The following is a 19,440-nucleotide window of genomic DNA, read 5'->3' on the forward strand; positions in this document are numbered from 1 at the left end:
ACCTTCAGAACTCTGGTCAAATTTTTTCATTTTACTGATGGGAAAATTGGAGAAGAAAATAAACAGACTACTGTGGTTTGGATGTACAAGAAGCAAAAATAGATTTTAATTAAAGAGAGGTTATTATAATTTTTATATGACACAAGTTGAAGATGGAGTTGGAAAATTACCATTCATAATGAGTGTGTGTGTGTGTGTGTGTGTGTGTGTGTGTTAGAAATATTAGAGTTCTTCTGAGGTGATGTCTAGAAGAAAGTTATCCTTAGCTTTCTGTGAATTTGACTAGCCTTCCTCACCCCCAGTGCACCCATTTGTCAAGTAAACATACCTAATAAAGTTCTCTGAAGCTTCACAGAGAGATGAATAAAATAGTTTCATGAATGAACTATGATCGTAAAGAACATGCTTCTCCTAAGCTACAGCCAGGTCACTTACCTGTCCAAGAGTAAGTTAGGAGCAAACAGGAGCTTCCCTGGGTGCTCCATGGAGCGCCAGACGAGACCAATCATCAGGATCTCTAGCCAGGCACATTCTAGAAGGTGGACCTGATCATGGAGGGTCAAATCCACAAAGCCTGAAAACAAGCAAGAAAAACCCTGCTGACTCAAATGAAAAAGACTCATTACTGGTGAAATTAATGCAACAGGGATTTGAACTGACAAGGTCTATTTTCTACTAGACGGAGTAAATGCAATACGAACATATTTTATAATGAAGTCAAGTAATTATTTTTAAAATCTAGCTATCTCAGTGAGCTTCAATGTGGCATTAAGTTCTTACTGTCATAGTGTCACATCTACATAAATGTACCAACTTGAGTAATACACTTAGCTTTCTATAAAGTTATACTCAGTGTGAAAACTTGTGTGCATTCTACTTAGACAGTTATCATAGCACTCTGTGACTGTTCCTCATTTCTGTTTGAGTAGAAGATGCTAAGGTGCAAGAAATTTAAATTACTTGTCTTAGACCAAATAGGAATTGGAGCACAGGCAGAATGAAAGTCACCAAATTTCTATTTCTTTTCTTCGTCCCTAAGTCACACTCATTTTTTGTAATATGTAAAAGAAAGACTCAGAAAACTCCACATTTAAATAAATCACTTGGGATAATGAGTCAGATGAAAAAAAAAGGTGATAGCATGATTACTTCAGGTAATAACCACCAAAATGTGTTCTTGTTTTCTAATGGTGAACTAGGAGATTAAAGCTTTTTCCAACCATTACTGATAGTATTGAGGTTACCTAATAATGTTAATGAGAAGGAGGAAGGAAGAAGGAAGGAGTAAAGTAAAAGGAAGAAGAGGAAGAGGAGGAGGAGGAAGAAGAAGGAGGAGGAGGAGGAGAAGAAGAGGAAGAAGAAGAAGGAAGTTTGAGCCGTTAGAAGCAATCCTAATGTTTCTTATACACAATTATTTATGAATGCAACAACCTGAAGAGGTAGGAACTGATATTCCCATTGTACAGATGAGAAGACAGACGCTCAGAGAGCTTATCTGTCTGTTGAAGCCAAAACCTGTGTCCTTGACCACAATGGACACTATCTCTTCTGAGCTACACTTAATTAGAGAATTTGGATCAAGTGACTAAATAAATCACATACCATGCACACTAAGATATGCCAGAGTGACAGGGACATTAAATAAATCAAGTATCCGTAAAGTTTGCTGCCTTCCAAATCAGTCCCCTATTCTTTTGCCCTAAGATATCCCATCGTAGTCTATTTCCCTCCCTTCTCTCTTTGCCCTCAACCCTTCCTTCCCTCTTATCCATGGGAATGGCTCTAGGAATCCCATTGAGTGTGTGTGTGTGTGTGTTCTTTTCTTTTTCTCTCACGAATATTACACTTTTATTAGCTAGCTATACTTGTGTTGATAAAAAAGACAAAATTGAATTTTGTTTTCCTTTAACAATTAAGTATGAATAGTCTGCTTACAGGATGTTTCTTCTTGGGGTTCTTAGAGATAACAAAAGCTCAGCATTAAACAGGCAGCTTATCGTTTCTTACATGCTTAAGTACCATCTTTCAGATAATTGTTATATACAAAGAGATAATGATCCACATAGGGAAACCAAAGCTAGAGACAGACCTCAGAGTCTATGGCCCCCTCTCTTACCATCATTTCATAATCAAAGCTCATCAATTCTATCTTGAGGTAGCTATAATTTTCTCCTTTTTCATTGCCACTTTTAACACACTAATTCAGCTCATAACAGTCTCTTACCTTTTTGTCTGACTTCTTAACTCAGCATAATTAGTTTAAGACTTATCCATGTGGTTGCACATATGATGAGGGGTTGTTTCTTTTTATTGCCAAGTGGTATTCCTTTGCATGGATATATCCCATAAATAAATACAATGTATGCTTTCATTGGACATTTGGGTTGTTTCTCGCTTTTGGCTATTACAAATAAAGTTACTATGAGCAATTTATATACAAGTTTTTGTATGGATATATGCTTTTATTCTCTTGATTAAATACGTAAGAGTAGAATATCTGGATATAGTATGCCAGGTGGATGTTTTAACTTTTTAAGAAACTGTCAAACTGTTTTCAAAGTAGTTGTACCATTTACATTCTCACCAGCAATACATGAAAGCACGAGTTGGTCTACATCTTCACCAGTGCTTGGTATGGTCAGTCTTTTTAGATTTTATACATTCTAATAGATGTACAGGGGTATCACTCAGGCATGGTGGTTTTATGTGCATTTTCCTAATGACTAATAATGTTGCACCTCTTCTCATGTGTTTTCTAACAGATCATTTTGCTACACTGTATTCAAATTAATCATGCACGTATCTGTAAATCCTGCTACAGCATATACTCATTGTAGGCACAAGATGCACAATTCCATAAAATTTTGCTTTTTTAAAGTTTAAATTTATTGCACCTTCCACTACATCACTCAGCCATGCCAATGCTCATGACGGTGTAGCCTGTCTCAGAGCAGGTGTCTTTCCATTGAAAAGAGTGGATTCCACTCACGTAAAGAAGGACTTGGCATCAGGAAACATGAGAAAGTGGGTGGCTTCGCTCATAAGAAAAAAGTAAAAGATGAAAAAGCAATGATTTGGTTTCAGATCCCCAGGAGGCTGGGGCAGGGAGGGAATAGGTATCTCCACGGTGTGCAGTGATTTACCTATGGGATGTTCTGGGTCAAAAGGAGCTGGCCTTGCTCTCGAGGAAACATCTCCTGATGCAGCAGTAAATGCTCCTCTTTCTCAAAACCCACGATCTAATCAGATAAGCCAAACCGGTTTTGCTTTAAGTGATCAGTACTTAAAATGAAAGCCCTCTGGGTTTCATTTCTTAATTTCATAATTCTTTAAGATTTCACCCCAATCTTTTAAGTCTCATAATAGTAATGTAAACTTACACTGTGAATTAAACTTACTTGCAGAAATGTTAACATTCAAAAGGGAGGCTTTTTCTCTCTTCTCATGACATTTGCTATATGTAGTATTGCCACCCATGATGAAACCTGCCCCAGATTATCTAACACCCTAAATAAACCTCAAAAAGAATCACACTGGATGAGATCTGGGGGTGTCTCATGAGTTAGAACTGCAGTTGACCATGTAACCAATCCATATGGAACACCAAAGGCCTGCTTTCTGATGGCAACTTTACATGTTAAATGGAATTATAATTTTTAATTCCCACTTTACAATTCCAGTATTATTTAGGTCTGACAGTTTTAGTGGCCTTTTGGAAGCCAAAGAAGCTCCTGATAAGCACTTGTGCCACATAAGTATGGTGATCATGGAATCTGTCTGAAGTATGTCTGTTGGTAATAGTTTTCAGTTGGAGGCCAGCAGGATTGCTCGATCCTTCTGTCGAAATGTTGTAGACCTCTCAAAAAAGAGTCTATTTAATTATCTTTCCCAGCTGTGCATATTGCTTGCGGAAAAGGGTTATTACATCTGTTGCACAGTGTGCTCTGCAAGTTCTTGGGTCAGGGTTGGGAGACAGTGCGCAGGAAAGGTTATCAACTAACTTTCTCAATGAATGTGAAGACTATGAAAGATTATTAGATGGAGTGTCTCTTTTCTTCCAATATACTGGTCTTGACTTTACCACACAGCCTCTAACTACCTTTTCAGCATTGAATAAATATACCATGAGATGCCTTCAGTTCATAGCCAATGGAGAAAAATAATGTAATACATCCCAAGCAAAATTATATTGGGCCAACTATGGATAGACATTCAAGACCTTGGTTTATTTTCCTGATAAATAGGAAGAATGTTCTGATATGCAATTCCAAATGAACCTGCTATAATAACTTAGAGGCATTCAAAAAGTAAATCCCGTTCTCTCTTGAACACTAGAAATTGTCGCTAATAATAAGGTGGGAGTGTAGCAGCTGCTACGGGACATAAGGAGAGGTATCAGTGGTAGATATTCTTGCAGGTGGTAAGTGAGAGGCGACTCATCCCCTCATCACTTGAAGACCTCCATCTTAATGATATGGGGGCAGGTGCCCTGTGGCCTCCACACAGGAGGGACAGAATGTATATCGAAAAAGTAGTAACAATAGTTTGATAAGACTAGGTGAAATCAGTTGCTCAGAAATCTCATTTAATAAAATAAAATTTTTTTAAAAGCAAACTCAGGTTTTAATCCCTAGTCTATATTCACAAGTCCCAGTAATAGTGAATCCAGAAAGGATATATTGAAAACAGAGAGAAATGCCTTAGAATCCTCACTCCTCACCCCCTGTATGGGAAGTAATCTAGCTAATAAAATTGAGGCATCTCTCTTTTATGGCAAAATTTATCCCTCCATCATAAACCAGCTCACTACTTCCAGCTTCATCACCAAGCACAGACATCCCTGCCTTCTGCCTTCCATTATACAGTAATAGTTTTTCCTCCAAGATATGTTAACTCTGTGTTGACTGTGAAAGGAGCTCATGGGATGTCCACCTCCCTGCCCCAGTCCTCACGAGATCCTGAGCCCTCTTCTCCACTCTGCTTTGCTAGGGACTTCTTTAAAATTGCCTAATTTGCCTTGGTACCCCAAGAGATTCTTGAAGCCTCACCCGCCTTTACTGGGTGTGGCAAGGCTCCTAGAAACGATGTTGAAAAGTGTACAGAGATCTCCAAGCAAAATGACTAACATAATCTAAATCCTGGTAAAGTTCCACACTACCTTGGAGGAAAAGATAAATCAGGGTGGCTCTTCAGTAGAGACATGAAAAGAAGTAAGTGATATAGTCATTATATTCCTGCTTCCATGGGATACAGTCTATGAAGATTGAAAGCAGAAACACTACAAAAGAAAAAAGCAACATTTCCCTAAGGAGTGCTATTTACAAAAAGCTAGGTGGTTGGTTCCCTTCGTAGATTCACTGGAGAAAATACTGGTTTCCTGACCTTCAAAAGAGATAATCATTTTCTCAGTCATATGATGACCCCAGTGTTCTCCAAAATGTCAGTCATGAAATTGCCTGTTGCATTTTTTTCTGTATTGGCTTTTTACTCAATAGAAGAAGAGTTGAATAATTCATGTCTTTCCTCTTCAATGCCAAAGACTCAGTGCAAGAGTACAGTATGGGAAAAAATAAATCATGGAAGGGAGACTGTGGCACAATGATGGCTATAAGCTAAATAAAACTTTGGATTTCTGGGAGAAAGCTTATAGAACATATAGTATCAGAAGAACTAGACTCCTGTGTAAATACCAAGCAGTCTTCATGTCCTATATTTTGCAATTTATTCTCTAAAGAATAGTAACTTATTGCCACACCATGGATCATGGACCCTATCATACCTATAGTACAGTTGAAATGACCTTCCTTTTCTCCAAAAAAAAAAAAAAAAAAATGTTTGGACTCTTTTATATGCAGACATTTTAAAGCTAGGATTCCCATTCTGTATCACTTTAAGCTGTCTTCAATAACAGGACAAACATTAAAAAAATTTAAGAAAATGAGTTTAATCCATTTAAATAAAGAAAGTCACAAACAACTCTTACCAAATATGTACTACTGTTAGAAAATAAAATAAATGCAACATCCATCACCAAAATAAATTGTAATGGAATAAATAATCACTTGTTTTGAAATATTGTGAGTCTCAATGCTAGAAGAACATGAGCTTTCTCTCGAACCTGCCCTACATCACCATCACTGTGACTATTCTGGTTTTGCTCTGCTATAATAAGGGGGTGTGAGCAGCTCCCACCCTGACCCCCATCCCATATCATACCACCTGTCCAATGCTCTTATGCAGCTGCCATACTAAATAACCACCTTGCCAATACCAAGATGACTCTTTCTTTCTTGAAGCTACAATAGCCTTCGTCCTCTGGCCTGATGACTAGCTATTTCCAAATCACATCCCAACATGGGACTTTTTGATCATCTGAAGGGCACACTCCCACCCATCTCCCAACAGAATGAGGAGGGCAGAAGTAATGAAGTCATGAGCTGAAAAGTCAAGAAGACCTGACTTTCAATTCTTCTGTGGTCTACAGCCAACTAATTAATATCTCTGAAAGCATTTCCTGTCTGTAAAATGCAGATGGACTGACCTACCCACTTAGGGTTACTGTAAAAATTAAGGGGTTAGCAGATGTCCTAGAATGCCACGGTAGTTACTCAATAAATATTAGTTCTATTCTCTACTTCATCCCAACAGGCTGCAATTTCTGCCCAATAGAAGCAAGCAATGCTTTTGCAAAACACCAAGAGAAATGTTTTGTTTTAAAATATTTTAGGTTTATAACTTCAAACTTAAATTGGGCAGTTTGTGCTTGCCCTCATTCATGATGTCATATTGTGTTTTCTGTTTATGTTTTTCTTTTCATTTATACATAAAAATAACCTAATAAAAAGGATAAAAAGGCTTCCTGGACCTCGAATAGCCCTAAAAAACAACACTTTTCATGATTTAAAAGGAGAGGGAACAAGAGCATGCGGATTGTATTTTGCCTAAAATACATGTGCAAAGAAATGAGAAAGGAAAGCACGTTTTGGGTTTTATTACACTCCAAGCATTTCAAGAGGTTTAGCATGTCCAGAATGCAGCTGTCTTCATACACCCCCAATTAGAAATAGTTGATGGTTTTCTACTGAGCACAGCAGCCCTCCACACTATGTTTGCTGCTGTCTATTTGCCTTGGGATAGACAGAACAAAACTTGCCTTGTAGTGACTACTTGCCTTAGGAAACAAAGTGGTGTTCTTCGGGCAAACGCTACGCAGTAAAAATCAGTGGGGAAAAAAAAAAAAAAAAAAAACTGAATTCATTAGAGAAAAAAAATTGAAGAATTTAATCCAGAAGCTTTACGATAAACAAAGGTACTGCTTCTTAAAATAAATGGTGTATGCCTCAAATAAATACCCCATATTAAGATAACCATTTCTTGAAAGAAGTATGGATGATGAAAGTCATGCTATCTATGTAAATCTGCAAACTTGCCAACTTTGACTATGCAATCTGATAACAGCACCATGTATTACTTTATAGAATGTAATGAAGACATTTCTGACATTACCCATTCCTTCAGAACAGTGCAACAGAACTTACATCTTCCTCTGAGAAGTTTTTTTTTTTTACATATACAGATTCAAAGGTGATGTTTCTGTAGTATATCCCAACTAAAAGCCAATGGGATCGTTTGTGATAATTCTACTTCTTCCTCATTTTTATCTAAATGGAGGATAAAAACCAATAGAGGGCCTGCAGTATTTCCTGGACCTCTCTATTGTAATGCATACATGAGGTATAAACTACACGGTGAAGAAAGTCTCTCCTTTGCCAAGACCTTAAGTACAATGAGTGGCTAACTCATTGGAGACCAATCGTTAAGAAAAGAAATCTAAAGACAAAACTGGTTTCAAGTCTGCTCAACCATTGCTCGGTTTTCAACTCCAACCCAAGTAACCACATTCCTTATAATGCTCTTTTGAAAAATTATTGGTCTTAACCACAAAACTGCATTCTAACTCTACTTCAAAAATTCCTTAGCAGCTTTTCCCTGCTCTGGACATCAGCCCGTGTGTACAGTTTAGTCATCCTATGTGTTTGTGTGTGTGATATATTGTAGTTACATTCTACTCACCCACTAGTATTTGATTATTTTTACACATCAACATATAGGACATAAAAGTAGTGTATGAACTTCTTCTCTGTTTAGAAAGAAAAATGAAGCATAAGCTTCTCAAGAAATTAAGGTTTTAGAATTTTATATTGTAAAATTTTACACATCAACATATAGGACATAAAAGCAGTGTATGAACCTCTTCTCTATTTAGAAATAAAAATGAAGCATAAGCCCCTTAAGAAATTAAGGTTTTAGAATTTTATATTGTAGCTTATATAAAATAACTATAATACAAAGAGAGAAATTATTCTTTACTTTAAATATAAATTTTATGAAATATTTCCCATAACCTTTATTCATCAGTTTAGTTTACTACATACCTTTTAATGGCTAAATATATATATTTTTTCAAAAGCTGGATATATCTTAATTCTGATCACGATATATACAAACTTTTAAAATACCGGGTATATTCCTTTAAAAATTTATGGCCTCACTTTTTTTGGAAGTTGATACGAGAAAATGTCATTTGTATCTTTGGCAAAGGGGAGTAAGAAGATATTAAGCAGTATCCCTCCTGTAAACATTCATTTCTTTGGCAAATTTCTCTCCAAATTTGGTAACAAGAAAAGGTCTTCCTCTCCTAAATAATTTACGCTCCTATTTGTTACCTAATAAGAATGATGAAACTACTTACAAGCTTCATGCAGCCCCACTATCAGGAAGCACAGGTGTTAATAAAATGTTCAAAAGCAATAACAATTGTACCTGTTTCATGGGAAAATGATCACCTCACTCCTACTTGTTTCTGGATCTCATGCTTGACTGTATTATTGAATTACTAGGTACCTCACAGGAGACTTTACAAAGTAGACAGATAAATAAATCATTAAAATATGTATATTTGTTTTCACACACACATACATAATTACCCTTTTTCCCCTCCATTTAACAACAAGTAAGTTGTTTGATTACAGGTGAGGAAGTAGTTTGTCAGAAGAAAAGAATTAATCTCACAGCTCTATCTGACTCCAGAAACAAAAATAAGTCAAGACTATCAGACTTGAGGATGAGACTTGGGGATCACAAATAAAAAGTCCCTTAGAGAAAACAAAGCAGATGGCAATCCTACCTTGTTACCAGCCCCATCTGTATTACACTCAGAGCCTTGGTTTATGAAGAGATGGTTGTCATGACAATAAGCATTTGAGAAGAGTTCTGGAGAAGCTGATGGATTTAAGAGTATCTTCCAGCTTCCCAATTTTCCAAACACACACAAAAAAACCCATCCCCACCCTCATCCCCAAATAAACAACTCTATTACTTCTCATATTTGCTACAATTATTCTATGTAGATATCATGAAATTTTGCACTCTCTCTTATCAAAATCTCCTGGGAGTGACAGAGCAGATCCTTACTCTGATACTGCACAGCTTGAAGGTAAACTAGTCTTTTATTTTTGTTCAGCAAAGGCAATTGTATTAACCACAGCTTCTTCTTCCTTTTTTTTTTTCTTACACACTCAGAAAGAAATCAATTTCAGCCTAAATGAGAAAGAGGAAAAAGGTAAAAGAAATTATTTTCCAGTTTCTGAGTAGATTGCAAACTAAAGAAGGAAAAAAATTAATAAACTATGAAGTAAAGTACTTAAGACTGCCCTTTTAAGTGCTTGTCAAATGGACAGGAAGGACAGCCTCTGTGGAGTGATTCCGAGTTACCTGACAAAGAGCACAGACTGGCTGCATCCGAAAAGTCAACAAGCACTTGTACCTTGGAACATACATTCTTTCCATCAACCTAGAAGCAGACCTGCGAGCATTTCAAATACTATTGTCATCAGTCTGCATTTTCCAGATAACTGTATGCTCCTGGTAAACACTACAAATGTCATCAAAACAAAGACTAAAAGGAAAGTAGACAGTCTCTTTTTTAGAGCAAGTCTCCAAACCACATGGACAAGGATAGCTTCCTCCCATCTCCACCCAGCTCAAGACCCTCCATGAAGCCAAAACTGATGACAACACTGTCGTTTTAGTGAGATATTCCTCACACACACACACACACACACACACACACACACACACTCAATTTAAAATCTAGAGGAATACCTGTTGTTGCCAAGAACCCAGGGACTTATAGTTCTGGAATGGATTAAGAGCAAAAAAAAGAGGCTTATATTTCCATTTTCTACTTAAGTTCAGAATGCCGAAATGGGAGTTTTATAAGGTAAAATTGCCATGAGGTCTCAGAAATGCTGAGCATCAAATCACATGACAATGCTTCAACTGGGAAGCCAGAGAAAAGCCCCACGGCTCCATGTACAGAAGGAGTGGGCCCAGCCAGTCAGGAGCCCTTTGGGGTCCAAGGGTCTCACAAGCACATGGGGTTTAATTTAGAAGAGACCTCTCCCTTCCTTCCGGTCTTTCTATAGTTCCCTATCTCCCACGTTCATTCCATTATCCTACACAAATTTCAGCAGCAAACAGAGAGAGCAACCAACCAAAGAAAGGAGCAAAATTTATTTCAGCCTCTTCCACCCCACCTTTGAAGTCGGTGATCACTGAACTTGTATATGCCATTCCAGAGAGAGGCCAAAAGGAGATTGGAAGCCAGAAACTATTTTTCTTTAACTCGTGGTGGATTCTTTTACAAGCACAGTGATCTTGCCAGGTCATTAAATAACCACTCTAAAAATAGAGTGGGTAGCTAGGTGCTACAGTTGGGATGTGGTTTGTCCCCACCAAAACTCATGTTGAAATTTAATTGCCTGTTACAATGTAACAGTGTACAGAGGTGAGGCCTTTAAGAAGTGATTAGGATGTTAAGATGTATTCATGTCTTTCTCATGAGAATAAATTAGTTCTCCAGGCAATGGATTAGTCTCATCGTTACAAAGTGCATCAACCCCCTTTGTCCCCTCTCTTTCTCTTTGTGTGTGCCCATTTCTCCTTCCAATTCTCTGCTGTGTTCTGACACAGCATGGGGCCCTCATTAAAAGATGACCAGATGTGGCTGTCTGATCTTGAACTTCCCAGCCTCTAGGATTGTGAGTCAAACAAATCCTTATAAGTTATACATTACCCGGTCTCAGGTGTTCTATTATAGCAACCGAAAATAGACTAAGACACCAGGTCACTCTATAAGAGAAACTCTCTAAATGCTAATTAGTTTGACAGTAAAAACTATCCTATTTCTTGCTAGCTCAACGTGGCCTCTAGTTTGGTACTGGGTCTCATCAACAATGTTGGCTCCCTAAGGATTACAACAGGAACTACAGCACTATCTCCTAATAAAGATAAAGAGTAAACCGTACTAGTTTCCTAGGGTTGCCATAATCAAGCACTACAAATTGGGTGGCTCAAACCTGCCTTACATTTAGTAGTAAAAATGTATTCGGTCTTCAAGATTGCAAAGCCTCTTGTTCTAAGTATTTTAGGTCACAAATGAAAATAGTTTGGATTGGGGTTACTAAAAAAGACCAAAAAACAAACAAACAAACAAAAATAAACCCCTCCCACATACAAAACAATGGCACACACACCAAATTAAAGCAAAGTTTACAAATATTTAGCAAGGCAGAGAAGGAGGTATCTTTTCTTAGACACAAGGACATACAGGTGCCATCACTGAAATGACAGACTGTTGTTATTCCATCTCATGATGACAAGACTAGAGATTGTCCTAGAAGAGAATTGACTTATCTCAGGAAATCATTACCTGGGCTCTAATTTGCTAAGGGGATGCTAGAATTTAAAAAAGGCAGAATCACTCCTTTCCAGGAAAACCTAATTATATATCATATTTATATAAAGAGAAAAGTATCTGTTGACTACCTTCTTAGAGTTCCAAGTGTCTCAACAGGACTGTTAAGTTTTTCTATATAGAATATGATATTACGAGGATGCAATGTGTGATAGAAAGGATAATGGGCTTTGTTAGGTTCAGCTTTGCCATTTATGAGTTAAGTGATTTGGGGTGAATTATTTAATTTCTGGTGCCTAGCAGAGTGCCTTCTCTTAGTGTATGCTCTATGGATGTTTTTTGAATGAAAGAATGAATTGTTCTGGGTTTCAATTTCTTCATCTGCAAAATGAGAGTGGTAATACTATCCCTACAGCACGTTATGGTGAAAACTAGAAAGAATTCAACAAATAAATGGTACCTATCATTGTATCATTTCCTTTTTCATTATAAAAAGTACCAAATATTATGCAGATAATAAATTCTCTACTTACCACCTAACCATGAGTTTCACATATAAAATTTATAGGTTGAAACATACACATAAGAGAGTTCTTAAATATTTTTATTCCATTTGGAAATCTGATATAGTCTACAGATGACTTCTGAGATTAAGGTTTTAAGTGCATAAAATAAACTATTTTTAAAAATCACAAAATGAAACAAGTTATACTGAAATCCAGTTCTTAAGAATGCCTGGGTATTTATGGACCCCAGGGTAAGAGCCCCTGATAGGATAAGGATCAAAGTCAATGACTTCCCAGATGATCAAAGGCTGCTGGAAGACTGTCTCATTACATCTTTTCAGAAGACTGTAGGAAACGTTCTGATTCATTACATCGTTTCTCTCGAACCCCAAACACAACAGACTAAATAAGGATTTCATGCATCCTACAGTGCAAACAAGAAACCCCTTTCCCGATCTCCTGCTTTTCTTGCAATGCTCTCATAAAATGATTGAAGAGCTAAGAAAGTATTATTAACTATTGGAAATGCTTGTTATATGTAAGACAAACAGATTTTTCAAAAAAGGTTTTAGTACAGATCTAGTAAAACAACTGCTATTTAAGAGCAGGTACAAGAGTTGGCCTTAATGACTCACTTTCTATGATGACTCACTTCATAAGCTATTAAAGGAAGTCATTAATATCCTTAACTAACTAAAGATAGTCTGTGAAAATGCATCAAGATTTGAAGATTAAATGTAAATGGCAAGCCTTGAAATAGATTGATTCTTTGATAAATTATAAAATGATTTTGAGATATCAAAAACATTTCATTTACTTTTAAGTGATAGCAAAATCTGTTAATATGAAGCTATACATGAAATAAACAGGTAAAACCTCCAAAATACATGTTTCTTGTCTTTCAAATCTCTTGTAAAGATTTGCCTGAGCTATGAAGCTTTCTCTGGCACCTGAACAGACATGGCCAGCTGAGGACTGGTCAGAAGAACCAGGACAGCCACTCAGACATTGACGCTGATACCACCATTACGAGGGTGTTTGGAACAGATGATGTAACTCTGTTGGACTGTCCACTCAGCCCATTCATTTTGCACAACTTCTGTGGGTTCTGTCCATGACATCTTAAATACCAATAAAAGTCCAAATTTAGGACTAGGAATCCATGGCAAAAAACAAATCATTCCAATGGCATGTAGCTACATGAAAGGATGCTGTTTTGGATAGCCAATGGAGGGGAAGGATACCTAAACTTTGGAATGTAAGTTAAGAGGAAGAAAACAGATCCTAAACATAAATACTTGAAGGGTCACCAAACATATGAGAATTAACTCCAGTTGTTTAAGAAAACAACTGATATAGTGATATAGTCTCTATCTGGGGTCTGCAAGATCATGCATGATTAATTAAATGCTTTCAGAAAAATGTAATTGGTTGAGTGAAAAAAGTTTCTGATCCTCTTCCTGAACCTTTCCCCAGTTCTAGAAGATACTCCTCCTCCAGTGCATGACTTCCTGAGTCATATGTGTGCTGGACTCACTAGAAAGGAGGACACATTTGTGCACTCGTCTTTACTTTTCCCAAAGAACCCAGCACGTTGCTTTTCACAAAATTAATATTCAAAAAGTATTCTGAGTGAATGTTTGCAAGAAGCTAAAAAAAGAACAGAAAAAAAAAAGAAATAATGCTGATTTTATTGGCAACTATAATATCCTCTTGGTATGGTCAGCTAGACTGGGCCTCATTATATTTGAGGATATGTGTAAATTGCATAATTACATGTAAATTTCACCTTACCATTGAATACCCCCACACTCCCACCCCGATTGGGATGCTTCAGAGAAATAACAAGGGTAAAGATAAAAAATTAAGAATAGTCCTAACTGCACTGAAAATCTAAAGCCATAACATATGAGAGCAAATAATTTTCTTAATAAGCCCAAGAAAAATATTTAATTTGTTAAGTGGGATATGAAACCAATGAGCTGATGTGAAATTTTAAAACAGAGATAACAAGCAACATGAAAGATTAACCGAAAGCTAACGTACAGAGGAACAAAATGTCAAGAAGTAACAAGAAGAGCTGGGGTTTCCCTCATCACTTCTGAAAGCTTTGGTGACACCTCTAAGTGCTCTTTCCCTCCCCGTGGCTTTCCTGGGCTTGCTTTCGAATCTTTTCAGGATGGTAGCATCTTTAAAGATTTTCCATTCTCCATTACTGCTTTTCTTTTATTTCTGTTTTTTCTCTTCTGCCACTCCATCCAGTGGAGTTTTAGCAAAGTGAACATGATTTAAAAGTTTGAACTCTATCAGAAATTTCAGATAACTTTTGTCCTGCTAAAAACACAGTCAATGTCAAGAAAGAGGTGAAAGTGGAACCACGATTTGTTGAAAAATAACTTAGGTTCATGGATCTATCTGCCTTCATCAATCATAGCTCTTCTGCACATTGCTTCTCAGGGCTTATTTTTCTCCCAATGCATCCATATTAACACTCATAATGTGTTATACTTGTCCATTTGAAGTACCTACAGCTACAATATTATCCTATGAGATACATTGTATCTTCTGTCTCATTTTGCAACACTGGGGCTATGATCACAATTAAATGTTTATCAGAGTGTAGAAAGCATTCCAAGTTTCCTAAGGTTGCCACAAAAAGATTACAAGGGTTGGCTGGGTAATCCTAGCACTTTGGGAGGCTGAGGCGGGCGGATCACAAGGTCAGGAGATCGAGACCATCCTGGCTAACACGGTAAAACCCCGTCTCTACTAAAAACAAAAAGAACTAGCCGGGCGTGGTGTAGTCCCAGCTACTTGGGAGGCTGAGGCAGGAGAATGGTGTGAACCCAGGAGGCGGAGCTTGCAGTGAGCCAAGATGGTGCCACTGCACTCCAGCCCGGGCAACAGAGCGAGACTCCATCTCAAAAAAAAAAAAAAAAAAAAAAAGATTACAAGGGTTGGGGTTTATAGTGACCTAATGTTTCAATTTCCATTTCTTGAAGGATCTACCATAGGGTCTTTCACTTATTTAGTAGTTGATTAGTAAATTTGGTGTTGATTGAATGGATTTAAAAATAAATAATTGTATTTTTGGAAAATTCAGAAGCCAGACATATGCCAGTACCGACTTCCTACAAAGACTGATCAGATCCACTCCCATTAACTAGGTTTGCACACATCATCCAAAGCAATGAACGGTAAGATGCTCTTCACATTGTTTTTGTTTTGTGTTGCTTTGCGTTTTTGTTTTTGTTTTTGTTTTGGCCACGACTAGGAAGTCTACTTACATAGGGAGAGACAGTACCTGCTTTTCCGTGCTTATTGCCCCATTTTACTAGCTGGGATGAAGTAGTAGAATAACACCATTGGATGGTCTGGAACACATTTATCACTCAAATCTCTTTTGTTCTTAATAGATAGTGGATGGTCTCCTACTTCTTTGAAATTACCCAAAAAATGGGATTCCCTGTACTTTAATCCAAGCATGGCACTTATGGATTTGCTCAGTCAAATCAATATATCAATAACAATTTCATTCCTCAAATAGTTACTGAAGACCTATTACATTCAATTCACTGTGTTAAGGATTGAAATTAGCATACTTTTACTTTTATTTTGTAAATTGAGATGGACGAACCCAAAGTTCTATTTTTACCCTGTACATGCATGCTTATCACTGTTTATTGCTCGAAAGGGAATGATATCTCAAGAGGCATATAACATGGTCTCGTATCACTGGTATCAAAATAAGTCAGTGCAAGTCTTGGTACCCAATCCAGAGGCGCCATTTGCAAGCTAAGAAGAGCCCAGAGGAGAGGAGAATTGCTAGTGAATCAGTGGGGAGCCCACTAAGGCAGAGGGACTTTGGCACAGCCCAACAGACAGACAGAAATGAAGCTCTCAGGGCTCAAGAGGGGCTGCATTCCAGGCAGAAGAAGGATCATGGAAACCACCCCAGCAGGGACTTGCAGTCAGGAACAAACAGAACACATCTAGAGGACAGTGGGAAGTCCCCCTGGCTAAAGCATAGGGTATATTGAGAGAAGGAAACCTTGCTCTCGATGGATCATAGGCAAACTGAGGAGGACTGTAACACCTTGCTGAGAAGTTTGAATGTGATTCCTTGGTGACCACAGCAGGAGGTCCTAAAGTCCCTGTCCTTCAGAGGCAAACAAGGAGGCTGTTCCATACAGACTATCAGGGAAAAAATGCACTGTTTATCAAAAGATATGAATGTTCTTGACAGGCAAAGCCCTCCTCAAATGAAATGGCAGTGCAGGGAGATGATATTCAGTGTGATGTAGCTGTGAGTACTTAAGAGTGTGGCCTGAACCCAGGAACTTGGGTGAGATCCCAGCTCAGCTACTTCATAGTGGAGACACCTTGAGAAAGATATGTAACTTCTCCAGGGCTTAGCTTCTTCATCTGAAAATGGAGCTTAACAAAAAAAGAGAGCAGTTTCCTCATAGGGTTATCATGAAGAGGAAAGAAACCAGTAAGTATAAAGTGCTAGAACAGTGTCTGGTGCCCGGTCATTACTCATCAAGTGTTAGCGGCCTCTCTGGAGCAGTTGTTGTACTCATTGTGATTCCAGGTGATCCAATCAGTTGGTATAAATGCATTTTTAGGGCCCCACCTTCCTCTAAAATTCTTACCATTCATGTGGAATAAATAAAATCAAGTAACAAAAATAATGATAATTCAAATGTTGAAGATTTGTAACTTCAAAAAAGTCTAACTAGAAAACAGAAATTAAGGACACATTGTAGTTAGAATTTCAGTGTTGAACTTAAAAATACCTTTTTCAAACATCTGATGTATATCTTGTCATAATTTTACTTGAAGCAGGACTTCCCATATGGTATTTTTGCTAACCATTAGTTCATGTCCCTACAAGAACTGTGTAGAATTTTCTTTTGTGTCTCATACTTTCTGTCATGTAAGTGCTCAGTAAATCTTGGATGGATGGATGGAAGGATGGATGGATGAACAGACAAATGGATAGAAGGATGGATGGATGAGTGGATGGACAGATAGACTGATGGACAGATGGATGGAAAGATGGATAGGAGAAGGAAGAAAGGCAAACAGGCAGGCAAGCATGCCAGATGTCACTTGTTGTCCTGGAACAAGAAGTCAAAAGCACTTTTATGGATTCAGGAGTTTTGGTTCCAGGGCCACTACCCATGTTCCCAGGGGCTGCTTTTCATGCAGATTGTCAGCTTCCACAGGTAGCAAGGGGACTCATGACTTCACAGTGGCTGCTGAGTGTGTATTCCACATGGTCTCACCCTCCTTGTATCTTCCCTAAAACGGACTCCACAGCTGGGTTTGAGAAACACTGAAGACATGAGAAGGTATATGAAAGGCATTATGGTTTCCCCTTTGCATCTGGGAAAATGACATGATTTAATTATTATTTATAAAGATTGATTTATTAAGTCAAGATAAAATACCTGCCTTGGAAATTGATCTTTCCAATGATAATTTCTCAAATGAAAATACCCTAAGCACACATGTACAGGCTTGACTCTCTCCCTTGCTCATTCTTGCCCTCTTTATCAATGAGCATCTGTTTCCTGATATTTTTTAAATGAGATTTATAGGCACACTGCTAGCTAGCTGGAATGCGTTGTATTGCATTTTAGAGAAAAAGAAGCAAGGAAGACTCCTTACTTACTTTGATCCAGTTTCCTGAACTCACTTTTGATGAAGACACTCATTTGGGAGACTGCCCACTGTCACAGATGGAGCAACAAGTAGGACAGGGTTTGTCACCCACGGGTCCTAAGTCAGCAGCTGAGGAGCATATGAAGGCATCAGCTCACCCTTACAGTGTATCTGGAGGAATGTTTTACAATTTACTTCAGCAAGTTCTTAATGAGTATATAGGTGCCTAGCATCGCTCATGCTCTGCGAGAGATACAAATGAGAGACCAGAGATTGTATTTGGACAGTTTACAGCAAATTTAGTAGAGGTTAGTTTTTTAAATGCCAAGGTTCAAGTCTTAAAGAGCCAGCATGAATGTCTTCCAAATCATGTGGGCATAAAAGACTCCCATCTTCAGGCTAGCAGGGACCTCAGAGTTGTATAATACCGTCCACTCGTTTTATACATGAGGAAACTGAGATCTAGCAAGGACAAGGGATTTGGCCTAAACCATATCCACAGAACGTCGAAAATTCAAACTGAGAACTCTCAAACTTTTTTCACCAACCTGGCTGCTCTGTGACCTTGGGCAACTTATTGACCATCTCTATAACTCAGTTTCCTCACTTAAAAATGGTGATAAATATTAGTAACTACCTTCTAGGGTTGTTAGGAGAATTAGGCAAGTTACTATAGATAAAGCAAATAATGCCTGGCATAGAGACTGTGTTCTAGAAGTATTCATTGTTATCTTTATCATGATTTTGCAGTTTAAAAAAAGAGAGAGAGAGAGATCCATGGTAGAATTCCTCGTACTACTTCATCTAGAAAGAAAAACTAAGTGCCATATTAAGTGGCAGTGTGACTAATGGAAGACATCGGTGCAGATCCTGGCTTCTCCACTAAGTAGCCGTGTGGCCCTGGGCAAGACACTCAACCTTTCTGAACCTCAATTTCATTATCTGTGCAATGAGGACACTAACTAACACCCACTCTGCTTCCTGCCAGGTTGTTTAAAAGTTCTGTTGAGATATTGGATAATAAAGCAAGTTATAAATTGCCAAGTGCTGTACATGTCAGGAATAGTAGGGCAGAAAACTAAGATCAAAGCCAGAGAACTTGAGAAGCGCGGGATCTGCAAGGAGCCAGAGCTGGAGCTGGTCCCAGGGTCTGAGAATATGGCATGGGCCCTCGTGCTTCTCTGGTCCCTTCCTTGGCTTGTCTCCTTTGTGGCTTGAGTTGTACAATTTGGTAAGAAAGCTGTGACTTTTGAGAAGGGGATAGATAGGTCCTGTTCACTTGCTCTGGTCCAAGTCTGACCCAGAGAAGAGAAGTTAATATTATTAAGTAGATCAATACATCTAGCTCCACACCTTGCTGGCTGTAATGCAAAGGTGTTGGGTGTCCCATTGGATGGTAGGTCAGCAGCACTTCGGCAGCTGAATGTGGTTTTATTATCTCCACAGAGTTCAAGATGGTTTCTCTCCTATAGACTGGCTGTTGCCCAGGACAACTTTGTATTTTAC

At 38.1% G+C, this 19,440-nt stretch overlaps 1 protein-coding gene across 15 annotated transcripts in view; it reads right to left on the reverse strand.

Annotated features, from left to right (window-relative positions):
• The window catches only part of ESR1 (estrogen receptor 1), a 458,483-nt gene that overhangs the window by 141,979 nt on the left and 297,064 nt on the right, over positions 1-19,440 (reverse strand). For all 15 annotated transcript variants that reach the window (XM_073022349.1, XM_038000576.2, XM_008007598.3 and 12 more), the window contains one exon: positions 436-574. In XM_073022349.1, coding sequence (XP_072878450.1) covers positions 436-574 — 139 coding nt within the window. The remainder of the gene's footprint in view (positions 1-435; positions 575-19,440) is intronic.

The sequence above is a fragment of the Chlorocebus sabaeus genome, chromosome 13, assembly GCF_047675955.1.
Source record: "Chlorocebus sabaeus isolate Y175 chromosome 13, mChlSab1.0.hap1, whole genome shotgun sequence".
Taxonomy (NCBI): domain Eukaryota; kingdom Metazoa; phylum Chordata; class Mammalia; order Primates; family Cercopithecidae; genus Chlorocebus; species Chlorocebus sabaeus.